The sequence below is a fragment of the Onychostoma macrolepis genome, chromosome 15 (assembly GCF_012432095.1).
Source record: "Onychostoma macrolepis isolate SWU-2019 chromosome 15, ASM1243209v1, whole genome shotgun sequence".
Classification (NCBI taxonomy): Eukaryota; Metazoa; Chordata; class Actinopteri; order Cypriniformes; family Cyprinidae; genus Onychostoma; species Onychostoma macrolepis.
In genome coordinates this window covers 19,938,986-19,962,139 of record NC_081169.1, presented here as the reverse complement: position 1 = coordinate 19,962,139, position 23,154 = coordinate 19,938,986, and the positions used below count along the sequence as shown (strand labels likewise).

Below are 23,154 nucleotides of genomic sequence, written 5' to 3'. Positions count from 1 at the left end.
ATATTAAGCCTATTCTACTTTTGAACTTAATTCATGCATGTAGAAGTGAAAGATTTGAGGATGATGACTTAAGTATTGATTCCAAAGTGCAAAACCTTGTACAATTTATCCAGAAATTAGGATATTTTAAAATCTTTACAATACCGTTGCTTTTTTTTTCACAGTTTGCCAGTCTTATTTGTAGTGTTGCTTTTATTGATGTTGTTGACAATTTTAGTAACTTGTTTTTCAATGCCTGGAGATCATTGTCTACTCAGAATGATTAATTTGTTTGTGAAAATTAGCCACCGACTGTTACCGTTACAGGGTTTGGTGCACCACGTGTTGGGGTCAGTGGATACAGAAAGGTATCTTGTTTGTTTCATGTATTTTGATGTTTTACTTTTAGTGAGCATGCATTTAGTTCTTCACATTTGTTGGGTTGTTTGAAATATAAATACGTATATTTTGTGAGATATTTCAACACGTAGAAAAATTATTAAATTGACTTGTTAGATTATTTTAAGCACCACTGCATCAGATTTGCAAGTAGTTCTAAATTGGATTTAAGTTAAGTGATTTTAATTTAATTTATACTACTGATTCTTAAAAATGTATGCAAAACATGCAAATTGTAAGAAATTTTGTCAACCTTGTGATTTTTTTTTATTTTTATGTAGCTCGCCCCAAAACACAATGCATTCTAAAAATATCTCTTTTTCTGCAAATATACAGTGGGAGAGGACGGTCTTGATATATGGTACGTTGAAGAACACAAGGCTAGATTTCACCTGGTTTATTTTTAGTAAACAACAGGCTTATGGCAGCAGGTGCTCTCTTACTTCTGCTTATGGCATCAATATAAATGAGGGATAATTACTTTTGTTACAATTAAATTAGACTCAGCAAAACAACATAATGGCGATTTGTTATGCTCTGGTGAGCAATAACAAACCAATCATAATTAACAGCTCCGGTTGTGCGAGCGACTCTCTTTGTGTAACAAATACGATCTGATTCCCTAAACCAAATGTACCAGCCAAAGACTTGATGAAAGTTCGGAAATGATATTAAAGGATTCAGGCAGAATGATAGTGATTGGTCTTGCACATCCAAATGAGTGTGTTGAAGGGTTAGAAAGGTGCTTGTGGTGTCAATAACACGAGTTGTCCTCTCAGAACCGAGAGTGATGGGCTAAATCCCACAAATGGGTTCTTTCAAGTCTCCAGCAGTGATGTTCATTTTTTGCATAAAAATGTGTAGATGTCACATACTTTAGTCTCCCATTAGAGCTCTTCCTGTCCTTGAAGGATTAAAAAAGAAGATAAGAAAGGAAAAAAATTCCTTGAACAGCTTCTGTCAGATAGAAAAAAGTGCCTGTGTGGCATCGGCTGATGACACCACGCTTGGCGGCAGCCTGTTGAATTCGGTTTCGATTTATCCCTTTACACCTCTTGCCCCTCCAAAGCTCGGCTCAGACTTCATAGCCTGAGGACATGGAATCATGTAAGAGGGCTCGCCCGTGGCTGCGTCTCTGATCTCAGATCAGTCTGGGCTCACCTGCACCTTTGGGGTAGGGTACAGCAGAACTCACAGACCCTGTAGGGGGCTCAAAAACAGGAAGCACAACCACACAAGGCCTCGACCACACCAACTGCTGATTCCTGTGTGGTCGGTTTATGTTAAATGAGTACACTGAAAAAACTTTTCACCCAGGAATTGCTAGTAAATTTACCAAATAATTACAAAGAAACTAGTAAAACACTGAATTTATGGACTAATTCACCCAATAAAGAAAATGTACGCAACCTCAAGCCATCCTAGATTAGTTTGTTTCATCATAGGAACAGATTTGGAGAAACTTAGCAATTTATCATTCGCTCACCAGTGGATCCTCTGCAGTGAATGGGTGCCGTCAGAATGAGTCCAAACAGCTGATAAAAACATCACAATAATCCCCAAGTAATTCACATGACTCCAGTCTATCAATTAACTTTTAGTGAAGTGGAAAGCTGTATGTTTATAATAAACAAATCCATCATTATGGTGTTTCACCTTTAAACCGTTCATCCCCTGTTGTCCTCTCACATCATAATCCACAGGCATATTTGTTTAGAACTGTCTCAGACTGTTTTCAGTTGTAAACAGTGCTTGATTTGAGCATATTTCTCTCCTGATTCACTGGAGAAATCTGTATTATGGATGAAAAACATCTCGATGGATTTATTTATTGCAAACACACAGTTTATGGATTACTCGCATATCCTGTGGATTACTGCAATGTTTTTATCAGATGTTTTTCTGATGGCACCCATTCACTGCAGAGGATCCACTGGTGAGCAAGTGATGAAATGCTAAATATCTCCAAATCTGTTCCAGTGAATAAACAAAGTCATTTGTCTTGGATGGCCCAAGGGTGAGAAAACTTTCAGCAAATTTTCATTTTTGGGTGAACTGTTATAAACATGAAATTTTAATGTAGAAAGACTAAAATAGTATTTTCTTGTAGAACCAATTATCTGTAAAATATTTTCTCACTGTATATTGTCAGTACATTACAGTACTGAACATGATATGGGTCTAAATGGCAAGGATGGAGCAAGTTATGACATGAACACACCACATGGGTGCAGTCGCTCTTTGGGCTCCCTTTGTATCCCCCGAGGCTTTTAATTGTGAGCTTTCGGCTCTGATTTTAAAAAGCACAGCTTAAGTGAAAGACAGTTATATGCAATTTAGGCTTGTTAGAAAACCATTTCACAAGGATTAATTATCAAGGCCAATTATTTAGAATTGTATCATGTGAAAGGTTAGCTCTAGGTGACAGAAGAGAGGAAACAGACCTGAGGCAATGCAGGCGGCGCGTGTGGCCGTGCATTTCAATGCCATGTGAAAATGAACTCGCCCGCAGAGCAAATTGCATTGACCTGGATTGCACGTGTTGACGGTGAAAAGGCAGAACTCCGCGGGAGAGCCTTTAACCCTTTGCCTGGCCAACTGAGATGCCTGACAGTTTAAACTGAGTCTTTTAGAAGAACTAAACTGCCCTAAATACTGTATTTTTCATGTCTTTCTTATGACTTTAGACAGGCTATTGTACATACCGACAGCTCAATAGTGATATAAACAGCAATGTGTACATGGCGTTCTTTTGTGTTTCACTTGGTTAACAGGTTCATTCTCATTTAACTTAAAATTTAGATGAGTTTTCTCCCTATTATAACAAGCAATTAGTGACTAAATAAATTATAAATAAATGTGTTATAAATAAAAACACATTATAGGTTCTACAGATGATTGGTTTTGTTCTTGAACTCTTTAGAGTGTCAAAGCATTGATAAAGAATAAGAAGTTTAGGTGCATTTTACTGTAAGTTTATAAAATACACTGTAAATTTTTCATTTAACTTTTTTGTTTATAACTAACAGCCATCATAATACATTATAATGCATTGTTACCTATGCAAATATTTTAAATTGTTTAATGCGTGTAAGCATAACAAAAGATTAAAAGATTTAAGTACTGCAATGGATTATAAGTTCTGTTATTTATGAAAAGACAAAGATGCACTTTAGTGTGCATTATAAATAATTATTAATTGTTATAATGCATTATAGGTCCACTGTTAAAGGTATTAACAATTTGCATTGTTAAAAGCGCTATACAAATAATAGTGACTATTATAAAAGAACACCAAATATGAAGATTAGGAGCATTTTACTTAAGTTTACATAATGCACTGCACGATTCATTATACGTTACAAAGAGTTTTATGTTCTCAGATATAATTAACCTTCATTATAATACATTATATACTGCATGCATGGTTGCTACTTTAAACAGTATTATGTATTAGAGCATGTAAGCAGAACATCATTTGTTATAAAACATGAAAGCTCTAATATATAAAGACATTACAATGGATTAAAACTATTACTTTTATTTATGCGCATAAATAATTTGCACATGAATAATTATTATATATCTATGGTCCAGGTTTTGCTTATGTTTACCTTTTGGCATCAGGCTGTAAAACCCTTTTCAGTTGATTTCTTTTTAGAGTGCCAACATTTTTAACAAATTTCAGATAATACCATCTTCCCATAAACCATCTCTTTGATTGTGAACTATGTGAGTAGATAGAATAGTTGAAACATGCTCTGGCTTGGCCCAGTTTGGGAGAGCATCATATTTTAGGTTAAGGATTGTGAGCTGCCTGTATTTTTGCAGACCTCAGCAGAGAGAGGAATACCAAGTACAGTAATTCAGGTCTCTCAAGTAATATACCAGGCTAATTTAAACCATCAGGCGTCTTTATGTAATTAATCAGTACAGCAGGCCTGCACTGCATGGCAGATTGAAGTTTTTGCAGGCCAGGGACAAGAAAAATCACGCTCTGATGGGGGATTGGGGGATGGGGGGATGGGGGGATGGGGTGCCCTTGACATATGCAGAGGAGAAGATCCCAGAGTTCCAGTGCTGAATAAACAAATAAATAAATAAAACAACAAACAAGCAGGTCCCAATCGATACCTTGACCAGGGCAACTGGATGGCAGCCTTTCTTCTGAGCTCCATGGCCATGGAGAAGTAAAACAAACAGTGTTTGTGTAAAGGTCTTCAAACCCCAGCCGGCTCAACCTGCCATTGATTATGGTGATGGAGGACTCAAAGGGATGTTTGGCCACCAGACAGAAGCAGTAGTGCACATCTAGTGTGTACAGATCATGTCTCATTATCAGCACATAACAAAGGAGAAGACATAGCCAGGGACGCTGAGCTTCAAATAAGCCGGTTGCATTCTCAGGACATTAAAATGAAAAATAAATAAATAGTGTAAATGAGCCAGACCTCTTCTGAAGTTAGGAACTTAAAAACTTGTTTGGATTCCCTTTTCTATAATAGTTCATGGTAAGTAGGCCTTGTAAAAGAATGTGGCTTGTTTGCAGGTTTTAAATCATTTTTTTAATTGAAAATATTTGGTTGTTAATGTGCAAATCAAATCAGTGACGCAACTACCTAAACTACATTTTCAGTAGTAAGAAAGCTTTTTTTGTATCACAGCTTTGCAACCGAGCGAGCTGAAGCAACAATCAAACATGCTCTCTCTCTCTGTTAAATACAGTTAAGAATTCTGTTTGTTTAGACCGTTATTTTAATTGGTTCAAACACAGTCATTTATTAATTTCAGCACTCAGTTGTGTTCCTGAATCTCCTTGTATGGTATTTTACATCAGTCAATTTGTAGCAAAATTTAGTTAGATACTGATGTTTATCACTGTTTTTAGTTAATTCAATTAGAAGTTTTTTTTTAAATTATTATTAATTTAGTAAGTTTATGATTGTAGCTGTCATCGCAATTAAAATCCTTATTGTTCTGTGCAGGATAAAAAAAATATATTTTTATCATAATATCAGATAATAGTCAAAAGATTGCAATGCTGAATTGTAATGAATAAACTGTATAAACCGAAAACATTTAAAAAGCATATAAAAACCTAACAACAGTATAAATATACTTTCATTATAGTTGACTCTTGTCAGTGTGGTTCTCTTGTGTTCACTTCTTAATTTCATTTCTCAATTATAATTGTTTGTTTCGAAACAAATTTATAAGACCACTACTAAAACTATAAAAACCTTACCGTTCATGAAATATGACCACTGTGATAACTAGCCCAATCTTCTCTAACATGGCTAGTGCAGCCATACTTGGGCTACTATAAGGCAAGAGAGTACTAAACAGTTTGAGGTCCTGTATTAATTTATAACGCTTTTTTTTTTTTTTTTTTTGTGGCAGTAACATTAGGGAGGTGTTTAGGGAGGAACTGTGGTTACCATGGTAATTGCTGAAGGGTTGTTGTGTTCAGGAGCAGGACGGCGTTCATACAGTCGTCACGCGCCTCTGCCTTCAGTACTTACACGCTTCTCCTTCACTAATTTCAGCTGCATCTGGGTCCTTCACAACACACACATGAAAAAACACATATAAAAGCCATTAAGGCTGACAAAATGACACGAATTGAAATGCAACATCGAACAAAAATAAATTGCTTGTGGGTAAAATGTTATCCAAGATGTGTTTTGCGTTATGCACGTTTTGACAGCTCTATGTTCGCTCAGCATGTCAGGCCCTATAAATGCATGACGGGAAGCATGTGCACAGAACAGCAGACAAATATCACACTCGAGTCAATAGTTATCACATTACTGCCATCTAGCGGTCAACAGAAAAGGACCGTTTAACTCCTTGCTGGCCAGTGTTAAAAAACAATACATACGAAATGTTACTGTAGTAATTATTAAGCCTCTTAGACAGCAGTGAAGGACCACAACCAGAACCTGAAGATATTACAAAACTGCTCCACGTCCTCATCATGTATCAATATCAAATTTAAAGACGAGAATGATTAGAATGTTAATGATATTCAGTATAAAGAAACAGAACATTTTTGTTTATTCAATATGCACACAAAATGTATTTGGATCTGATGTTCAGTCAGCAGCAAACATGTTAGCCCACTAATGGGATTTTTTGTCCTTAAGTGGTGCTTTTATAGAGTCTGCACTTTAAAAAACGTCTTAAGAGACAAAAACAAACACTAACAATCAATTCAGTGCGTGTTCATTTGATGCGTCATGTCTGCTTTTACTGTGACTGCAGAAATGATTCACATCCTTAACTCACATTGTTCCTGGTAAGCTTACACATTTAAACATTTACACTAAAATGGTTATGTTAACAAATTCAGCAGTGATGAATCAGTCCATTCACTATCCCACAAAGCCATGCACTTGCCACTTACAAAAAGTATGTTCTTCAGCAAAAAATAATGCTGTCAATCATCTTGGATATGATGTTTGCTTGAGACATTTAGATTGGGAAGAAATGTCATGTTCTGCCAGATTAGATAGTGAATATCTTAAGTTGTTTTTTTTTTTTTTAATTCATAGGCAATTACAGGACGCTAGCATGGTCAATCATTTCTGGGTCATTGTTTAACATTTCTATGTTCCAGTTTGGGTCATCATGACAGCAGAACTGATTTGATCTTTTTAAAACCTCACAAAGTCATATTTGTCGTGATATTATCTTCTGTGTCTAATTATTATATCACTAGTAAGCAATGAAAGCTTGGGGTGTATCTTCATTTAGCAGGGTTAATTTAGTGAAGAGGGTGAACAATTGTAAATAATTCGGATGGTATCAAAATATTTTATTCTAATGTTTTATTCTCTGCAGGAGTGGGGGAAAAAAGTTAAGGACAATGGTAATTCTGAATGAAATTAATAGTTGTCTGTGCAGATCAGCTATCCATAAATTATATAATAAAAGCTAAAACATCACAAAAACAATGGAAATACATAAAAACTCCCCCAAATAAGTTTCTTTAAGATCCTGTTGAGGATGTATTTAAATGCAAGACTGCACAGGCAACAAGGATGCAGTGTAAAAAAAAAAACAGTTTAATATCAATATGAATCAAACGTTTATGGTGTGACTCAGAAAATTGGAAATATAACACTTTATTGAGTATTCACAACGCAAATGCTTTTCCACTCCTGGCGTTAATGGACTTGAAAGTACTTTCATTAAACACTCCACGTATTTTATTACACAAGACATTAGACACTTTTCACAGAAATGAAACACTTGCTAGATCTGTATTATAAAGTCGTTCACTAAACCCCAGCTGCTTGGCTATAAAGACCTCAAGCCAAAGCCATTTTGATTATGCAAACATGTCTTCAACATCACTCATTTGACACATGTGGGTTTACATAGTGTCCACAACTGTACAAATTATATCTGTGTCCCAGTGTTTGATGCGTCAAAATGCATGACTGACCAGCACATTGATGTGCTAGAGGCAGGTGCAGTTTATGTTGTCCTAACAGAGGAGAAGTGGACATTTATGACGATGTCTGTCTGTCAGGGTTCACCGTCTCTGCCTCTGGCTGTTTCTCTGGAATATTTGTCTCTGTGTCTGTGTCTCTTTGCTGCTCTGCCAACATGTCAGTCAACTTCATGTTCAGCAAAGGGTCCCGAGACTGTGGTGCCACCTGCTGGTTATAAAAAAACATGATGGACAAAAACAAAATTAAATCATCTAGCAAAAAATAATTTAGCTTTCAGTCTCACCGCAGGTCCTCCTCTCTTTTTTAAATAAATGCCCTCTGTGAGCAGCGCTTTTGCGGTCTCTTCAAACAGCAGCTCAGGTTTGACATCCCCCCTGCTTTCTAATTCACTGTACTTCATAACAAACCTGCACAGAGATACAGTAACACAACAACTAAATCAAAAGGCACAGAAAACTCAATTTAAAGAAATTGCAAAGTACTGTAAAAATGTGTAATTTCCCATCATAACTTGCCTCTGACATGGTGATACAAAGTTGGGCTTGAGGAGCTCAAAAGCTCTAGGTCCATTACCATAAACCTCAAAGAACTTCCTACAACCACAGAAAAAAAGTCATGTGGATATACTGCAAAGGTCCAGCATGCATGCAAGTTTAACTGGAGGGTCAGTGTCCCAAAAATGGGCTGCAGGTTTTACAGCACTAGAATCTAGTTAATGTCATTTTAAGTTACAAAAAGTCTGGGGTCAGTAAGATTTGAAGATATTTTTTTAAAAGCAGTCTTTTATGCTCACCAAGGCTGCATGCATATTATTTGATCAAAATGTATTAAAAATAATAACACTGTGGAATATTAAATTTTTCCTCAAGTAGAAAAGCATAGCACCAAACATTTGTCCAATAATCCAGTAGGCAAATAACATGAGGTGTGTAGATCCAAAAAATACAATGATACAAAGACGAAAGAGATCTGCAATCGTCCAGATTCAGCCCAAAAGGCTAATTTCATTTATTGCTCAGAGGTCACAAAAATATGTGCAAGGCGGCAGAACGCTTCCGGGTATTAACTCTTGGCACTGAGGACAGGTTAATACCCTAAAACGTTCTGCACTTTTGCATATATTTTTGTGACCTCTGAGCAATAAATGAAATAAGCCTTTTGGGCTGAATCTGGACGATTGCAGATCTCTTGCATCTCTGTATAATTAAATCTTTAATAAAATAAATATTTAAATTTATTAAATATTAAATCTATTTTAATAGATTTTAAAATGTAATTTATTCCTGTGATATAAAGCTGAATTTTCCAGTCTTCAGTGTCACATGATCCTTCAGAAATCATTCTGATTTCATGCTGATTTAATGCTCAAGAGACAATACTGAAAACCGTTTCTCTGCTTATTTTTGTGAAAACCATGACTTTTTTTTTGATTAATGGAAAGTTCAAAAGAACAGCATTTATTTTGTTATATTATATGTTAATACGATATAAAGTACAAATGAAGGGCACAGAGTGACCGTCAGACCAATGGTCATAGGTAGAGCAATAATGTTGAAACCAAACCAAGTTACTAAAGATGATATATTCGCGTTTTGAACGGGTATGTTTGGACTTACGCTCGTATTTCATCCTCTTTGTATAATATTTCAGGTACGGTATCTGCTGCATGTATCTTCAGTGGTCTCACAGGTTTCTCATAGAGAGGGTCTCTCTTTGGAGGAAAAGCAGCATACACATCAAACCAGATTGGCCTTTCCTCGTGCTTGATGACTCCAGCTCGCATTAAATCACGAACCCTTTCCAAACAACAATCAATCGTTCAGCCTCACAATTCGAACTATACACTATACAAAAGGTCTCTGGTTTATTATTTCCAATTTAATAAGCTTTCTTGGCATTATAAAAAGTTTTTACATAGTACACTCTTATATTACATAATATATTTTAAAATAAGCCGATCTCTCGTTCTTAAACAGACTTAAAATTTTTGTCATTAACCTTGAAATGAACTCAAGAAGCACATGCTGTCACTAATGCTTACCGCGTAAATACAGTCCCGAATTTCTCAAGTCGACTTCCAGCCATAATATGTCTATATGATAATACAAATTTAATCAGATATAAATAAATATCACAGAAAAGTCAGGAAAAAGTGAGTTACACGCTCTCTGCTGTAGCACGGATGCACGACTTCCGGTGTTACTACGGGTACCCGTTAAAGACAAACTTCAAGAATGCGAAGGAAAAAAACAGCTACAGTGGTTTTGATAGTATAAAGTCTGTTTATTACAAAATGCAATATTTAACATGAACATCCAATTAAAGATTTATACAACACTTATATGTAAGGTAACACTTATAAAAGAAAATATTAACAATAAACACACTGAATTGAATGTATAGTTTGGTATGACGACCAGGTATAGTCTGGAAATACTGAAAATGTGGGAATCAAATCTAAGTTAAGTATAGAAATAAACATTAAGGCCGAGAAAAAATAAGCAGTATATTGCACAATTTATAGGTCACTAATTAAAGAAGCATATCTGTGACATGTACAAGTAAACTCTTTGTTTTAGGTCAGACTTTTGAGGCCCTCATCTGTGCAATTAGTTAGCCATGAAAGCACTACTCTAAAGAAGTGCAGGTCAGTCTTCCCAAAAACAAACTAAAAGGCATTAATTCCAGACAGGAATAATACAGTACATAATACAGTTTATTTACAAGTAGGAACTAATATTTCTTCAAAAATGTGAGCTGTACATTCCAAAAGTTACTGACGATCAGGATGGTGTATGGAAATTTGATACACTGCTGTTGTGTATTTATGTAGCATTTTTGTGATTTTGTTTTTTAAGTTAAGAGAGGTTTTGGCATTATTTTGGAAGCTGTATGAAAATCAAAAGATTACAAGTTAAAAGATTAAAATATTTTTGGTGTGTTTGGATATTGAAAAGCTTGAGGTGGTTCAGGTGATCTCAAGCACTATCCAAAGATGTCTTCATGGTACCGCTTTTCATTCTGTGAACAAAAAAGCATAATCATGTAAAATTATTGACCATATATCATTACAGACTGTAAACAGTTCACCATTCAGGACATCTGAGCCTTTGCAGGAGCATAAATGCTGGAAGACATTATCTGAAGCAGCTATAAAATTTGTCAACAATTTGAAGGTTCACCTTGAGCCTTGACAGATATTCCTCAGCTTGAGTTAGAGTGATGCCCAGCTGGCTGACTAAGATTGCCTTGATAGTGGCAGCCACATCATGGGCCATGTTAATTCCTCCACAGATATACAGATGTCCTGGATTATGGTGCAGAACCTCAAAGACCTTGTCATTCATTTGTTCTCGCAAGATATCTTGGACATAAACCTGGACCAAGAGTGGAGGAAAAAAAATAAATAAGCAAAGACCCCAGAGAATGTTAACCGCCGTTTAGAACCATTTTTAGTTCTAACTATAAGTTTTATTTATTTATTTATATATATATATATATATATATATATATATATATAAAATGAACATCAGCAAAAATATAATAAACCACCTATTTCAGAAAAAATAAAAGCTTTAAAAAATTACAAAATAAATAATGAAATAAGATATTATTTCATAATAAATACTTATTAAATATAAATTCATAATTATTAATAGTTTTAAATAATAAAAATTAAATATATAAATTAATATAACAGCTGCAGCAATAATAATAATAATAATCATTATAAATATTTTATTTATATATTATGATACACTATCGATATTACTAGATATTTACAGATATTAGAGATTTCTATAATATTTCTATATATTACTACAGTTACAGTGTCAAGTGTGTCTACCTTGGGTTGTCCAGTTTGCCTAGAGTAAGCTGTTATGATACTGCTTAGGGTGCCATTATCTCTCATGTCCAGAGTCTCCTCTTTGTAAAGATGATCAGTATCTGAACCTCGACACCCGAACACGAGTGTCATTGGATTCTCTTTCAGACCTTGAATAAATAACACAACTTGAGGTGAGCTAATTCAATGGACTGTTTGAAACCACTTGAATGTGATAAGGGATCAAATTCAATACCTGTTTTTTTCATGTCATGGAATTGCTGTTGCCAAAAGCTACGGAAGGGTGCAATGCCACTCCCAACTCCCACAAGAATACAGGGAGCACTAGGGTCGGATGGAAGATGGAATCCATCTGACCTGGAATTGTTGCATAAATGGAACAAGTTAGTGAGTTATGATCAGGAAACAAAAATGATCTTGTACATCTTAGGAATGTAATATGAAGGGTACCTATGAACAAAACATGGCACCATGTCTCCTTCTTTGATGGTATTGAGCCAGGTACTACAGAGACCAAAATGCAGTGGACCTTTTCCCTCTAAACAGAGCAGAACATATGATAACAACAGATTAATTTCTTCAGTGATTCAAGAAGTTCTACGTCTAGTAAAGAGTTCAACTGTTCAGGTATCAGCTAATAAATGATCGCTGGGAAACAGGTTTCCTGTACCCTGTGTGTAATAGCTGACCACGGCCACAGTGAGGTGGAGCTCTTGAGGGTGGAGGTCTGGGGAGGAGCTGATGGAGTAGAGGCGTGGCTTCAGTAGAGGCAGCTGGCTGAGGAGAAAGGCAGCAGAAAGTTCCAGAGAGGAAAACTCCACTAGCACCTCAAGGAAAGTAGGTTTGTGGAACTCCTTCCATGTTGTGTAGACTTGGAAATCCTGTAGTGGAGGGATGAATTGGTATGTATTTAACCAATACACAAAGTGAAAACAACTATGATAATTCCACACAATGGACTTTTTTCATGAAAAATAAGTAGAGTGAATCTCTTCATACGCTTTCATAAACCATTATGTAAATTGTCGCTTTCAATATAATGGGACCGCTTTGGATTTTCACAGCACAACCAGTGTGGACCTATTGCCAAAACAAGTCGGTTCTTTTTAGTGAATCAAACACATAAAGTGTGACTTTATGTGAATCAAAAATGTACAGCACAACCAGTAAAGGCCGATCCTAAAAAATAATGACCCTTATGAGCTGGGTCTTTAAAGTGAATCGAACACATACAGCGAGCAGTGTAGTCTGATTTCCGGCTGATTGAATGCAATAAAGCAGTTCTTTTTAGTGAGCTCACAAAAGTGCAGCCAGTCTAGTCCAATTGACAGAATAATGATTCGACTGAGTGAATTAAACACACACAGCGACCAGTGTAGTCAGATTCCTGAACAAATGACTGTAATGAGTTGGTTCTGTGAAAAGTTATTAAAAAATCTGTGTAGACACACCTTTTACAAGATTTAAAAAAAATTATAATTATTATTAAAATTACCTAAAAAAACCTTTCAAAGTTAACAAAATCACTAAAGAACAAATTGTTTGCTAGTCTCGTCAATAGTTTTGCAACATTTTTGATTGTCAAAATGTGACTTACTGTTGCTAATGCAAGCAGGCGCTGTCTGTGCTCTTCCTGCTTTGCCATCTTTGAGAGTTTGCGGAGGAGGCTTTGTGAGGGTGGAGTGGTGACATCCAGATAGTAGGTAAGAGCTTGGGCAAGAGGACATGGCGGTATTCGTTCATCTCTCTGCCACCTTTCACCATCTGCAGACATTATTAGGTATCATTATGCTATTATGTGTAAGACTTCCATTATGTAATTAGGTACAGTAAGATGGTTCAGTACCAGGGTAGGCACTGAGGAATTCCAAGCGTAGGCTCTGATTGATTGGAGGGGAATTGGGCAGATGCTTCAGGATGCCAGCTACTAATTCAGGTGAGTTCCCTGGGAAAATCCCTACATGGTCTCCAGGGACAAAGTTTAAGGGTTCTGTGTTCCCATCCATCTCTAACTCCACCAATATTGTTGCACGACTAAGAACACATAAATAAATAAATAAATATTGTGTTCTGAGAAAACAAGGCAAAACACAACATAACAAGGCAACTGTTTCAATTAGATTTAAAAAAAAAAAAAAAAGATATAGATAGATAGATAAAACAATAATTCAAAAAGTAATTATTATTATTAATATTTTTATTCATAAAAACTGATGCATGAATACAAGTTGGTTTGAGAGTAAACCTTGACTTTGGGCTCTGTAGATTCTGCCTTCTCTTTAGTTTCATGGGAACCACAGCTTTAGAATGGAGAGCTGACAGAGCTGTAAAACCAAGCCAGATAATAATAATCACTGCAGAAATCTTGCAAATAAATCTGTTAATGGCATGATTCTTGAATTCTCATTTCTGATTGTGAAATACTTATAATGATTGCTAAACTACATATTTTGATGTAAAATTTCAAAATGTCACTAAGCAGTTTCATATTCCTATGTAATTAATATTGAACTGTATTATATTTTGTTGGGTAAAATGTTTTTAAAAATGAGAAGCAGCATCAAAATGATCAATATAGCATTTTTGTTTCCTTTTGGACCACTTCTACAGGTTTCATCAAGTTTTGACCATAATTTTCCCTAAATGATGTGATTTTATAAGGACACGGGTCTAAATGTACCTGTGATTCGGTCAAGTGTACAGCTGTCATTCTGAATTCTGTGCCTCTGTGGATCCCAGGAATCTGCAAGACCTTCTTTTCCTGGAAGTTGACCTTGAATATTAAACTCCTTGCATGCATCCTGTACATACAGAAAACAATCCCATTATTTTACCGTTCACCAGTTAAAAGCACTGAAAACAATGGATGCTCAATGTTTATTTTATTACTGAGACCTTAAAGGCAGTGCAAGCCCAGGCTGAGAAAGCTTCCTCCTGTCCGTTCAGCTCATCTCCCTCTCCTGTGGCAGACACACGGATGCCTCCCAGCGCTGCAAACCTAGCATCCACTGCATGGGCGAATGCACAGAAGTTTGGGTACATTCGAGAGCCGAGACCAAACACACAGTACCTGAATGGGGGAAGAAACGATTGAAACAATATCCAGGAGTAGAGAGAAAATAAAAGTAAGGGATTTAAAACACTGACCTGACTTTGTTTCTGAGGTTTTTCAGGCTGAGAAGCTGCTTCTTGAAACTCTGAGAGGAGAAGAAAAACCATGTCAGCAAACAAGAATCACATTCTAGTTATTGTGGTTCTTGTACAAATAATCACTGCAAAAGCAAATGATTTTTTTCTTAAAGACCTTTTCATTTTGACACATTGTAAATTCTGCACTAATTATGTTTGGTGATAATAGTCGTTCATTACTAGCATTACTATAAGGTCACTGAGCATAAATATGTCCAAACCTCTCCATTTCCTGGACAGTCTCCATTGCCAAAGGTGCTGGTGACAACAATTAAGAGGCTTTCCTTCTCGCATTCACTGAAATTGTAGTCCTCCATGCAAACGACCTGTATAATTTATAAATAATTTATGTATCACAAATGTATGTGTTTGCTGTGTGTGTGTGTGACAGAGAGAGACAGACCCTGGACCACAAACCAGTCATGAGGGTCAATTTTTATTTATTTTTTTAAATGTATACATCATAAAATAAGCTACTAAAATACAGCATTATAAATAAGGACAATATTTGGCAGAGATACAACTATTTGAAAATCTGGAATCTGAGGGTGAAAAAAAAATCAAAATATTGAGAAAATCGCCTTTAAAGTTGTCCAAATGAAGTCCTTAGCAATGCATATTACTAATCAAAAATTAAGTCTTCATATATTTACGGTAGGAAATTTACAAAATATCTCCATGGAACATGATCTTTACTTAATATACTAATGATTTTTGGCATAAAAGAAAAATCTATAAATTTGACCCATAAATTTGCTATTGCTACAAATATACCCGTGCTACTTACAACTGGTTTTGTATATATAATATAATTTATATTATATTATTCAGATCATAAATTGGATATAAACAATTTATATAGAATTTACATTTATCAACCCAACACATCATCTACCCAAATGTAATGTTAAGGTTCAGACCAGGTAGACTTAGCTCCTCAAGGAACCAATTTCCTAGTTTTACTTTTAATAGCGGGTGATATTATTATGAATGTGTCACATACGCCCACTTCCTGCCAAGTGTTGGTAATAATGCTCAAATTGAGTCTTAGGAGAGCGATAAATTATATATGAATAAGAGGTGATGGTCCTCTTACCCGGGAGCTGAAGGCACAATTCATCATGGTGTTCAGTTTCTTAGCAAACATCTGTGATTTCCCCGTTTCTGTGGCATAGAGAACAGTGCAACGCACCCTCTTGGCCAGTGCTGAGTTAATGAGTGTCTGAGAGAAGAGCACTACTCTAGAAGAGAGAAAAGAAAACAAGAATTTTAGCCATACTGGCTACTCACCAATGCTAACCTCTCCAGAATTCATTACATTGTTGCAGACAGATCTCTTCTGAAAGAACAGCACTGTGTTGTTCTGGTTGAGAAAGTGTGACCATGATATTGTGGTACCTGATCAATCCTTTGAAGCTGATTATATGCCTCCTCTCTGCTCTCTTCTTGTCCTTCCACTTGTGTGTCAACCATGGATCAGGCTTTAAATGGCAACAGACGAGACACGTTAAAGCAAGAACATCCCAAACATTTGTTTGGACATCATGATATTTCACACAGCTACATACCAGTAGTCTGGCAATAATATTCTAGCAATGCAGATTTTCTGATGAATGCATAATAGATGCTTACCTGGTAGTAGAAAAAGGGTGACAGGATGTAGTTCAGCGTTTCCTGGTGAAACATAGAGGTAAGAGATCCAGACATTGGTGGCACCAGCCAGACCCAATCGGCTGGACAGCCTCCACGCAAGCGCACCTCCATCTCCATGTGCTGCATGAAAGACTCTGATGCAGAATGGTGGTCGGTAATGGTGACCTTATTTTTCTGTATGTCAGTAAGACAAAAAGGTCATAAAAACTGTGAATAAACATTTACTAAAAGGTCAAATTTAAACTTTATCCATATATTATCTTTCCAGTGAAGAATCACTTTTTTACATTTTGCATAAGTTTGCAACAAAAAGCTTTTTTTTTTTAAACAATATTAATTTCATTCAAAAATCATACATTGCATTTGTTTAGTTTTGAGGTTTCAGAATGTTATGCAGCTTTAAATTGTTTTTATAAATTTATAAATATATACATTTAAATTGTTTTGGTGAATTGGTGGCTAATTCTTATTAAATCGTATGATCTCATTTGTGTGTTATTTTGTAAGATCTGCTTAGGGTCGCTGATGATTAGATTTCAGAGAGTGGACCTTCATGCTTAAGATTCCTCTAAAAATGATACGTTTCTGTACAAATCTCATTGTACAAATTCATGCAACTGATTTTACTGAATATACAAAAATCTGTATCTTATTTGCTATGTAAATCCACTTTACCTGAAAACTATGCATCACTGCGACATTGATGGCCACCAAAGCCTGATCCTTCCATAGCGAGGACAGTTTTTGTGTCTCCAAACCCATTTGACGGCCAACCCGCTGTAAGACAACAAAATAAAAGAAAATCAGTATAAAAAAACCCTCTAAACTTTCTCTTCTCTACTGTAACATTAAGAATGTTGTAGCACCTCAAGAACATTGTAGCGTTGGGTATCACAGAAGTCCCTCACTCCAATCTCAGTGCCCATGTACCAACCGTTAAAAGGACACGCTGGGAATTCAAGACCACCAATCTCCAGCAACATGTTGGCCACCGCAGGCAATGCATACCATTGGAGGTTCAAATCCTTAAACCACTTGTACCTGAGGAAGTGCATAAAACCATCCAACTTTACCAGAGGTGGACAGTAACTAAGTACATTTACTTGAGTATTGTACTTAAGTACACTATTTGAGTATACTTTTCACTCCACTACATTTCTATCAAGGTCCTCCTAGAAAGTCGTTATGCAGCAGCTTTGAAAGTCAGTGGGTTCGTACCTCTGCGCACTTTTTGTGCGACACCGTTTTACTTACCTCGCTGCACGTTTCGCCGCAGTTTCAAAAAGAAATGTCCACTGAGTGACGCTAAAACACAGGTTCAATATGTGAACCCTGGCACGTTTTTATTACGTAGATATTGGTACATATTGCTGTTTTTTTATTACGTTGCTTCAGATACATATTGCGGCGGTTCAGAATTCAAATATCCGAGAACTGTCGCTAAAAGTTAATGCTCCATCGTGTTGGAAATATGCCCTACACCAAATCCAACCCTAAACCTACCCGATAGTGTTGTTAACAAATGCAAAACTGATATAAAAACGTATTAACTGATGCAACTGCGCCATTGGAACTTCCTTTTACGCAGATTTTAACTGCTTTGTCGAACCATAGTTATACGGGATTCGAACCGGTACTTCTCGTCTCTTAAGTCCGTCTCCGTACTCCGTGAGCTACCGAACAAACTTGGTGTTTCTGAAAACCCATAGATATGAAGCTGGATGTGTGCGATGTTAATGTTCAAAAGTATCCGTTTTCAAATCTCCCAGCATATTAACATTGTTTTGAAGTCATAGCATGATATTCTTCAAGTAATTGTGCGAAAATTACGCTTTATCAATCGCAACTCTGTTAATTTGTGTGAAAGTGTTCATTTATTTTGGAAACTGCAGTGATATGTACTTATTGGTACGTATTTCATGTCACGCTAAAAAGTGCACCCAGGTACGTAAATGCCATGAGACCAGGTAGTAATTTTGTTTGTTTGTTTGTTTCGTTTTTCCCCCATAGGTTTTTAACATTCTAAAAGCTCTTTATTCCAAAGATACTACAAGCTAGTCAGTGTATTCAGTTGGTGTAATGTACTGTAAGTTGCTTCAGAGGTATTGCAAGTATTACATACAACAATAATAAAACAGTGCATTGACATAAAGAAATTTACTTTTGGTACTTAAGTAACTTAACTTCTGTACTTTTACTTAAGTAAAAATCTGTCTTACCAACTTTCAAATCTGTCTTTACAACTTTCACTTGTAATGGAGTAATATTTGGCCAGCAGTATCTGTACTTTCACTCAAGTTGTGTACTTTGTCCGCCTCTGAACTTTACTGGCATGCAAAGGCATTGGCATATATTGCGCAACAGACCCTTGATCATGTAACTGAATGCAATACATCAGATTTAAATCTATTAACAAATCCATAACATTTCTAGGTCTGCATGGTTGCACCAATATGACTCCATCAACCAGCACTTCAGTCAAATTCGCATGGTACTTAACTAAACTAATTAGGGTTTGAGAACATGATTTTGGGCCTCATTGGTTAAACTCATTTGTTAGGACTGGATGAAAGAATGTAGCATAGAGACAGGCTGTCTTAGGTTTGAAAGGCTTTGCCACTCTAGCCTGATTTTTAAGTGCCAAGGAACATTTGATTTTAAAGGTCCTTTTAATGCAAGCTCTTAAAGGGGAAAGCCTTGCATAATTTTCTCTTCAAGAAGCAAACAGATTTACTGCAGAATCAAGTGGAATGCAAGTCATTTCAGAAATCTGAGCACCTCAGTCAAGCGTGTATAAAACCATTGATGCATGGTGATGTAATGCAATAGTTTAGGGCGTTGTCAATCAACTAGTGATTTTAATGTACTACGAGCATGTTTTTCTATTCAGCTGGAGTGCAAAACCATTGCCACTTACTGTGGGTGCTCCATGTGAACTTCCAAAATCAAATGTTGGGGAATTTCAAAAAACTGAGGGTCCTCTTCATTAGCTTGTAACACCAGTGGAAGCACATCAAATTGACCGTACTTTGGTGTCCACCCAAGCTCGATGCAAATCTGTGTGAAAATTACAAAATTTCGTAAAGTACATGAACATTTCAAAATGAAACAAGACATAAGAGTGATATAAAATGGAGAAAGTTACATCTTTATGTATCTTAAACTAAAATGTGTTATACATGAACTACCAACATACTGTCCAAAAATTGAAGTTATTGCAAAAATTTGAAAAATAAATGTATAATAATTATATAAATAACATATCTGATTAACAATTATATAAATAGCACCTATTATGAAAAACATCTACTAGAAAATATTAAAAAAATTAAAAAATATCTGAGAGACTGGTATCTACCTCTGTGAAGTCAACACTGGCAGGATCTCCTATTATTGTGTCATCTACCATCTTATAGCCAGCGTATCGTATGAGTTGACTATTCCATACACGGAAATCATGTTGGCCAACAGTTCTTTGAGCAAACACAGTGATGGTAGACCTGTCAAAATAAAGAACTTTTATTATGACACCTTGTTCCATTTGCAAAGACAATCAAGATTGTTGGATTATTAAAAAACTTGAATTACACATTCCTGGATTACCTCAGGTTGCCTCCATTGGTAGCAAACTGAATATGATCGCACAACATCTGAAACATATCCTCAGCAGTTCTGCATTTACGTGCATCAAACAGCTGTACAGGAAAACAAGACCTAAATGTGAATATAACTAATATGACTGCACACTTTATATATGTTTAGGTCCAAACTAGAGAAACTACCTTCAAATTAGTCCACTGAATTCTACCTATGCATCTGGGTGCATTTCTCCATGCTTGCTTAGCCCCGAATTCCAGTTCTTTTGTGGTTAGTTGATATGAGCCAGTGGCCTCTATTTCCTTCGTCACTTCCTCCAAACGAGACAGGTGCTCCTCGACTTTTGAGCTGGATAACAAACATAATTCAGTCAAATAGCCTACCTTTTGCACTCTTCAGAATTAAACCAATTCATGGTCTGCTTTATTATGGCATTAAAACTGGTTAAAGAACAAGAATATAAACACTTTGTTAGAATCAACCCCTGAAAACCCATAATGATAATCTGAATATTTTGAAGTAACGTGTCCTTCTCAATGCCTATGGTGAATATATGACCCTAGTAGGTGCTTCCTACTTTTTAATTGACTTGTAGTACTGATTGAGGAAGTCGATAGCTTGCATGAGGATGTCATCAGAGCCTGGCACGGTAGAGGAGGGACAGCGCGTCATAGCCTTTGGAGTCATAATAGAGCCTTCACAGACCTTAGACAGGCAAAGCTGGCTCTGAAGTAAAAGGGAAACGTTAAATATTACTCATAACTTTATTACTTATCACTCTATTCAACTGCCAAAATAATCTCATATAAAATGACGAAATCAGCTCTGTAAAAACTTGACTAACTGAAACGTTACACACATACATAAAAATAAAAATTAAGTTTTTAATTTAAACTTCATGGGGTTAGCTAAATCTGTTCAAATTTTTCTCATTTACATTTGTTCATTAAAAAAAAATTATAATAACTCTTTAATGTAGAAATAGCTTACCTTAACTGCTCTGTGATGTAATGTGTCCTGATGGCATGAGCCATCCTGGTAGTTCTTCACTTGTTTGGAAAATGGGCATTGATTCACCTTGTTCACCCATTGCTAGGCATACCATCAAAATGTTAAGATACTGCATTTCAATTGTGACATTGCATTTTATGTTAAAGTTTTTCTCACCATATTCGGCGTAATCTGCTGTGGTATTACATTCTTTTTCTCCAATTGCTAGGCAAATACCAATAGAATGTAAGAATAATGTATTTCATTCGTAACATCACATTTTATTTAAATTAAAGTTTGGCTTACTGTATTTGGTGTAATCTGCTGCAGTATTACATTCTTTTTCTCCCATTGCTAGGCAAATACCAATAGAATGTAAGAATAATGTATTTCATTCATAACATCACATTTTATTTCAATTAAAAGTTTTGCTTACCGTATTTGGTGTAATCTGCTGCAGTATTACATTCTTGTTCTCCCATTGCTAGGCAAATACCAATAGAATGTAAGAATAATCTATTTCATTCATAACATCACATTTTATTTAAATTAAAGTTTTGCTTACCGTATTTGGTGTAATCTGCTGCAGTATTACATTATTGTTCTCCCACTGCTAGAGATGCCAACAGAACATAAGGATATTGCATTTCATTTATGACACTGCATTTCATGTTAATTAAAGTTTTGCTTACCGTATTTGGCTTAATCTGGTGAAGTATTACATTCTTGTTGGCTTTAGTGGCCTGGTTCCCCATACTGACCTGAAATACTGAATTTAAAATAATTTTAATTAAAACATTGCAGTATTTCAATTTTTGATTTTTAAATAATTCATAATAAAGAACAGAAAGAAATAATATGTTATATATATTAATGTGTATATATATATATATATACACATATATATATATATATATATATATATATATATATATATATATATATATATATATATATATATATATATACACATTTACAATTATGAATTTCATGAACAATATGAGTTTCTTACCTTCGTGCCAGGTCCTCTTCTCAGTTTGCAACTGTGTGCAGCTTTCCCACTTTAACCTGCTTATATACTCAACCCAGAGAGCCTTCTGGTGAGGGCAGGTCATGAGTTGTGCTGGTTGTGGCCTCAAGGAGGGTGGGACAGCAGTCCAATTACAGTCTGACCATGGTTCCTATCAAATGTCACAATCTTACACCCACACTGGAATCTTCATACTCCAGCGTCTGTGAAACTCTGACAGTTTAATGAATTGAAAGTGAAATCATAAACACACCCCAGTCACAAGGTATTTGGACATGTCTGATAAACCCAAATCTGTATTTTGAGTATTATGATTATTATTAGCCTTTGAAAAATTGGCAAGTAATGGATAAATGAATAAATAAAATACAAATTTTACAGATTTTATAAAAAATAAATAAATAAATAAATTTTAGTCCACCCATTCATGTATTTAAAGTACTTTACAGTTTGAGGTTCGCCTAATGTTGTATAGTGTTTATTTTTGCAGATATGTGTTATTGTTTCTAGGAAATGTCTCTAAGCAATTGGGGAAAAGAGTAAGTTCTTTTATTACAAAACTGCTTTTGAGACTTCCTTGAATTTCACAAATCCACGTGAACAATATAAAGTCTTCCTCCTTTCACTTGGAAGGTTCTTTCAAGTCAAACATTAAACTTTCTCAGAAATTGCAGGTATGAGTTGAGAGATTTAAGTTGAGTCTGATGAAGACTGATTGAGATCTGTATGTTATTTTCAAGGAACAATGAATATACTTAGACATGTTGTGCATGAGAAAATTATATGATGATTTATTAACAAGGTTTGGGAGGAGCGATCAGATAATCAACCAATTCAGCACAGCTCGTCTAGTTAAACATCTTAACTAGCACAACATGTATGTATGTATGTAAACCTTTGACTTCAACTGTATATACAGCCAACTCACCTCTGTCCCACAACAGTTTTCCAGAATCCCCAATTCCTTTCCTTAACTATTCTCATCCCAGATTATTCTCTGAGTTCGGCCT

General features: G+C 35.6%; 2 protein-coding genes across 4 annotated transcripts; both read right to left on the bottom strand.

Moving 5' to 3' along the window:
- Nucleotides 1-7,489: 7,489 nt before the first annotated feature.
- Nucleotides 7,490-10,062, bottom strand: mrps23 (mitochondrial ribosomal protein S23). 3 transcript variants are annotated; one of them, XM_058745100.1, is made up of 5 exons: nt 9,880-10,062; nt 9,455-9,634; nt 8,354-8,431; nt 8,122-8,245; nt 7,490-8,045 (listed from the first exon to the last, which is right to left on the bottom strand). In XM_058745100.1, exons 1-5 carry the CDS (start codon nt 9,921-9,923, stop codon nt 7,893-7,895), a joined length of 579 nt encoding a protein of 192 aa, XP_058601083.1. In that variant the 5' UTR covers nt 9,924-10,062; the 3' UTR covers nt 7,490-7,892. The 3 variants fall into 3 exon arrangements, with proteins under 3 accessions (XP_058601083.1, XP_058601084.1, XP_058601085.1); XM_058745101.1 differs by having other exon boundaries at nt 7,490-8,042; XM_058745102.1 differs by having other exon boundaries at nt 7,490-8,030.
- Nucleotides 10,063-10,113: 51 nt separating this feature from the next.
- Nucleotides 10,114-22,383, bottom strand: nos2b (nitric oxide synthase 2b, inducible). Its single transcript, XM_058745099.1, has 30 exons — nt 22,127-22,383; nt 21,807-21,883; nt 21,680-21,727; nt 21,551-21,598; nt 21,421-21,468; nt 21,292-21,339; nt 21,115-21,216; nt 20,702-20,850; nt 20,310-20,472; nt 20,131-20,222; nt 19,886-20,027; nt 19,445-19,584; nt 17,394-17,568; nt 17,203-17,304; nt 16,507-16,701; nt 16,273-16,355; nt 15,971-16,115; nt 15,096-15,200; nt 14,833-14,882; nt 14,581-14,755; nt 14,366-14,486; nt 13,931-14,009; nt 13,532-13,719; nt 13,283-13,449; nt 12,356-12,566; nt 12,136-12,223; nt 11,921-12,042; nt 11,686-11,834; nt 11,021-11,215; nt 10,114-10,859 (listed from the first exon to the last, which is right to left on the bottom strand). The coding sequence occupies exons 1-30, from the start codon at nt 22,227-22,229 to the stop codon at nt 10,824-10,826; spliced, it is 3,546 nt and encodes a 1,181-aa protein (XP_058601082.1). The 5' UTR covers nt 22,230-22,383; the 3' UTR covers nt 10,114-10,823.
- Between the last annotated feature and the right edge of the window lie 771 nt (nt 22,384-23,154).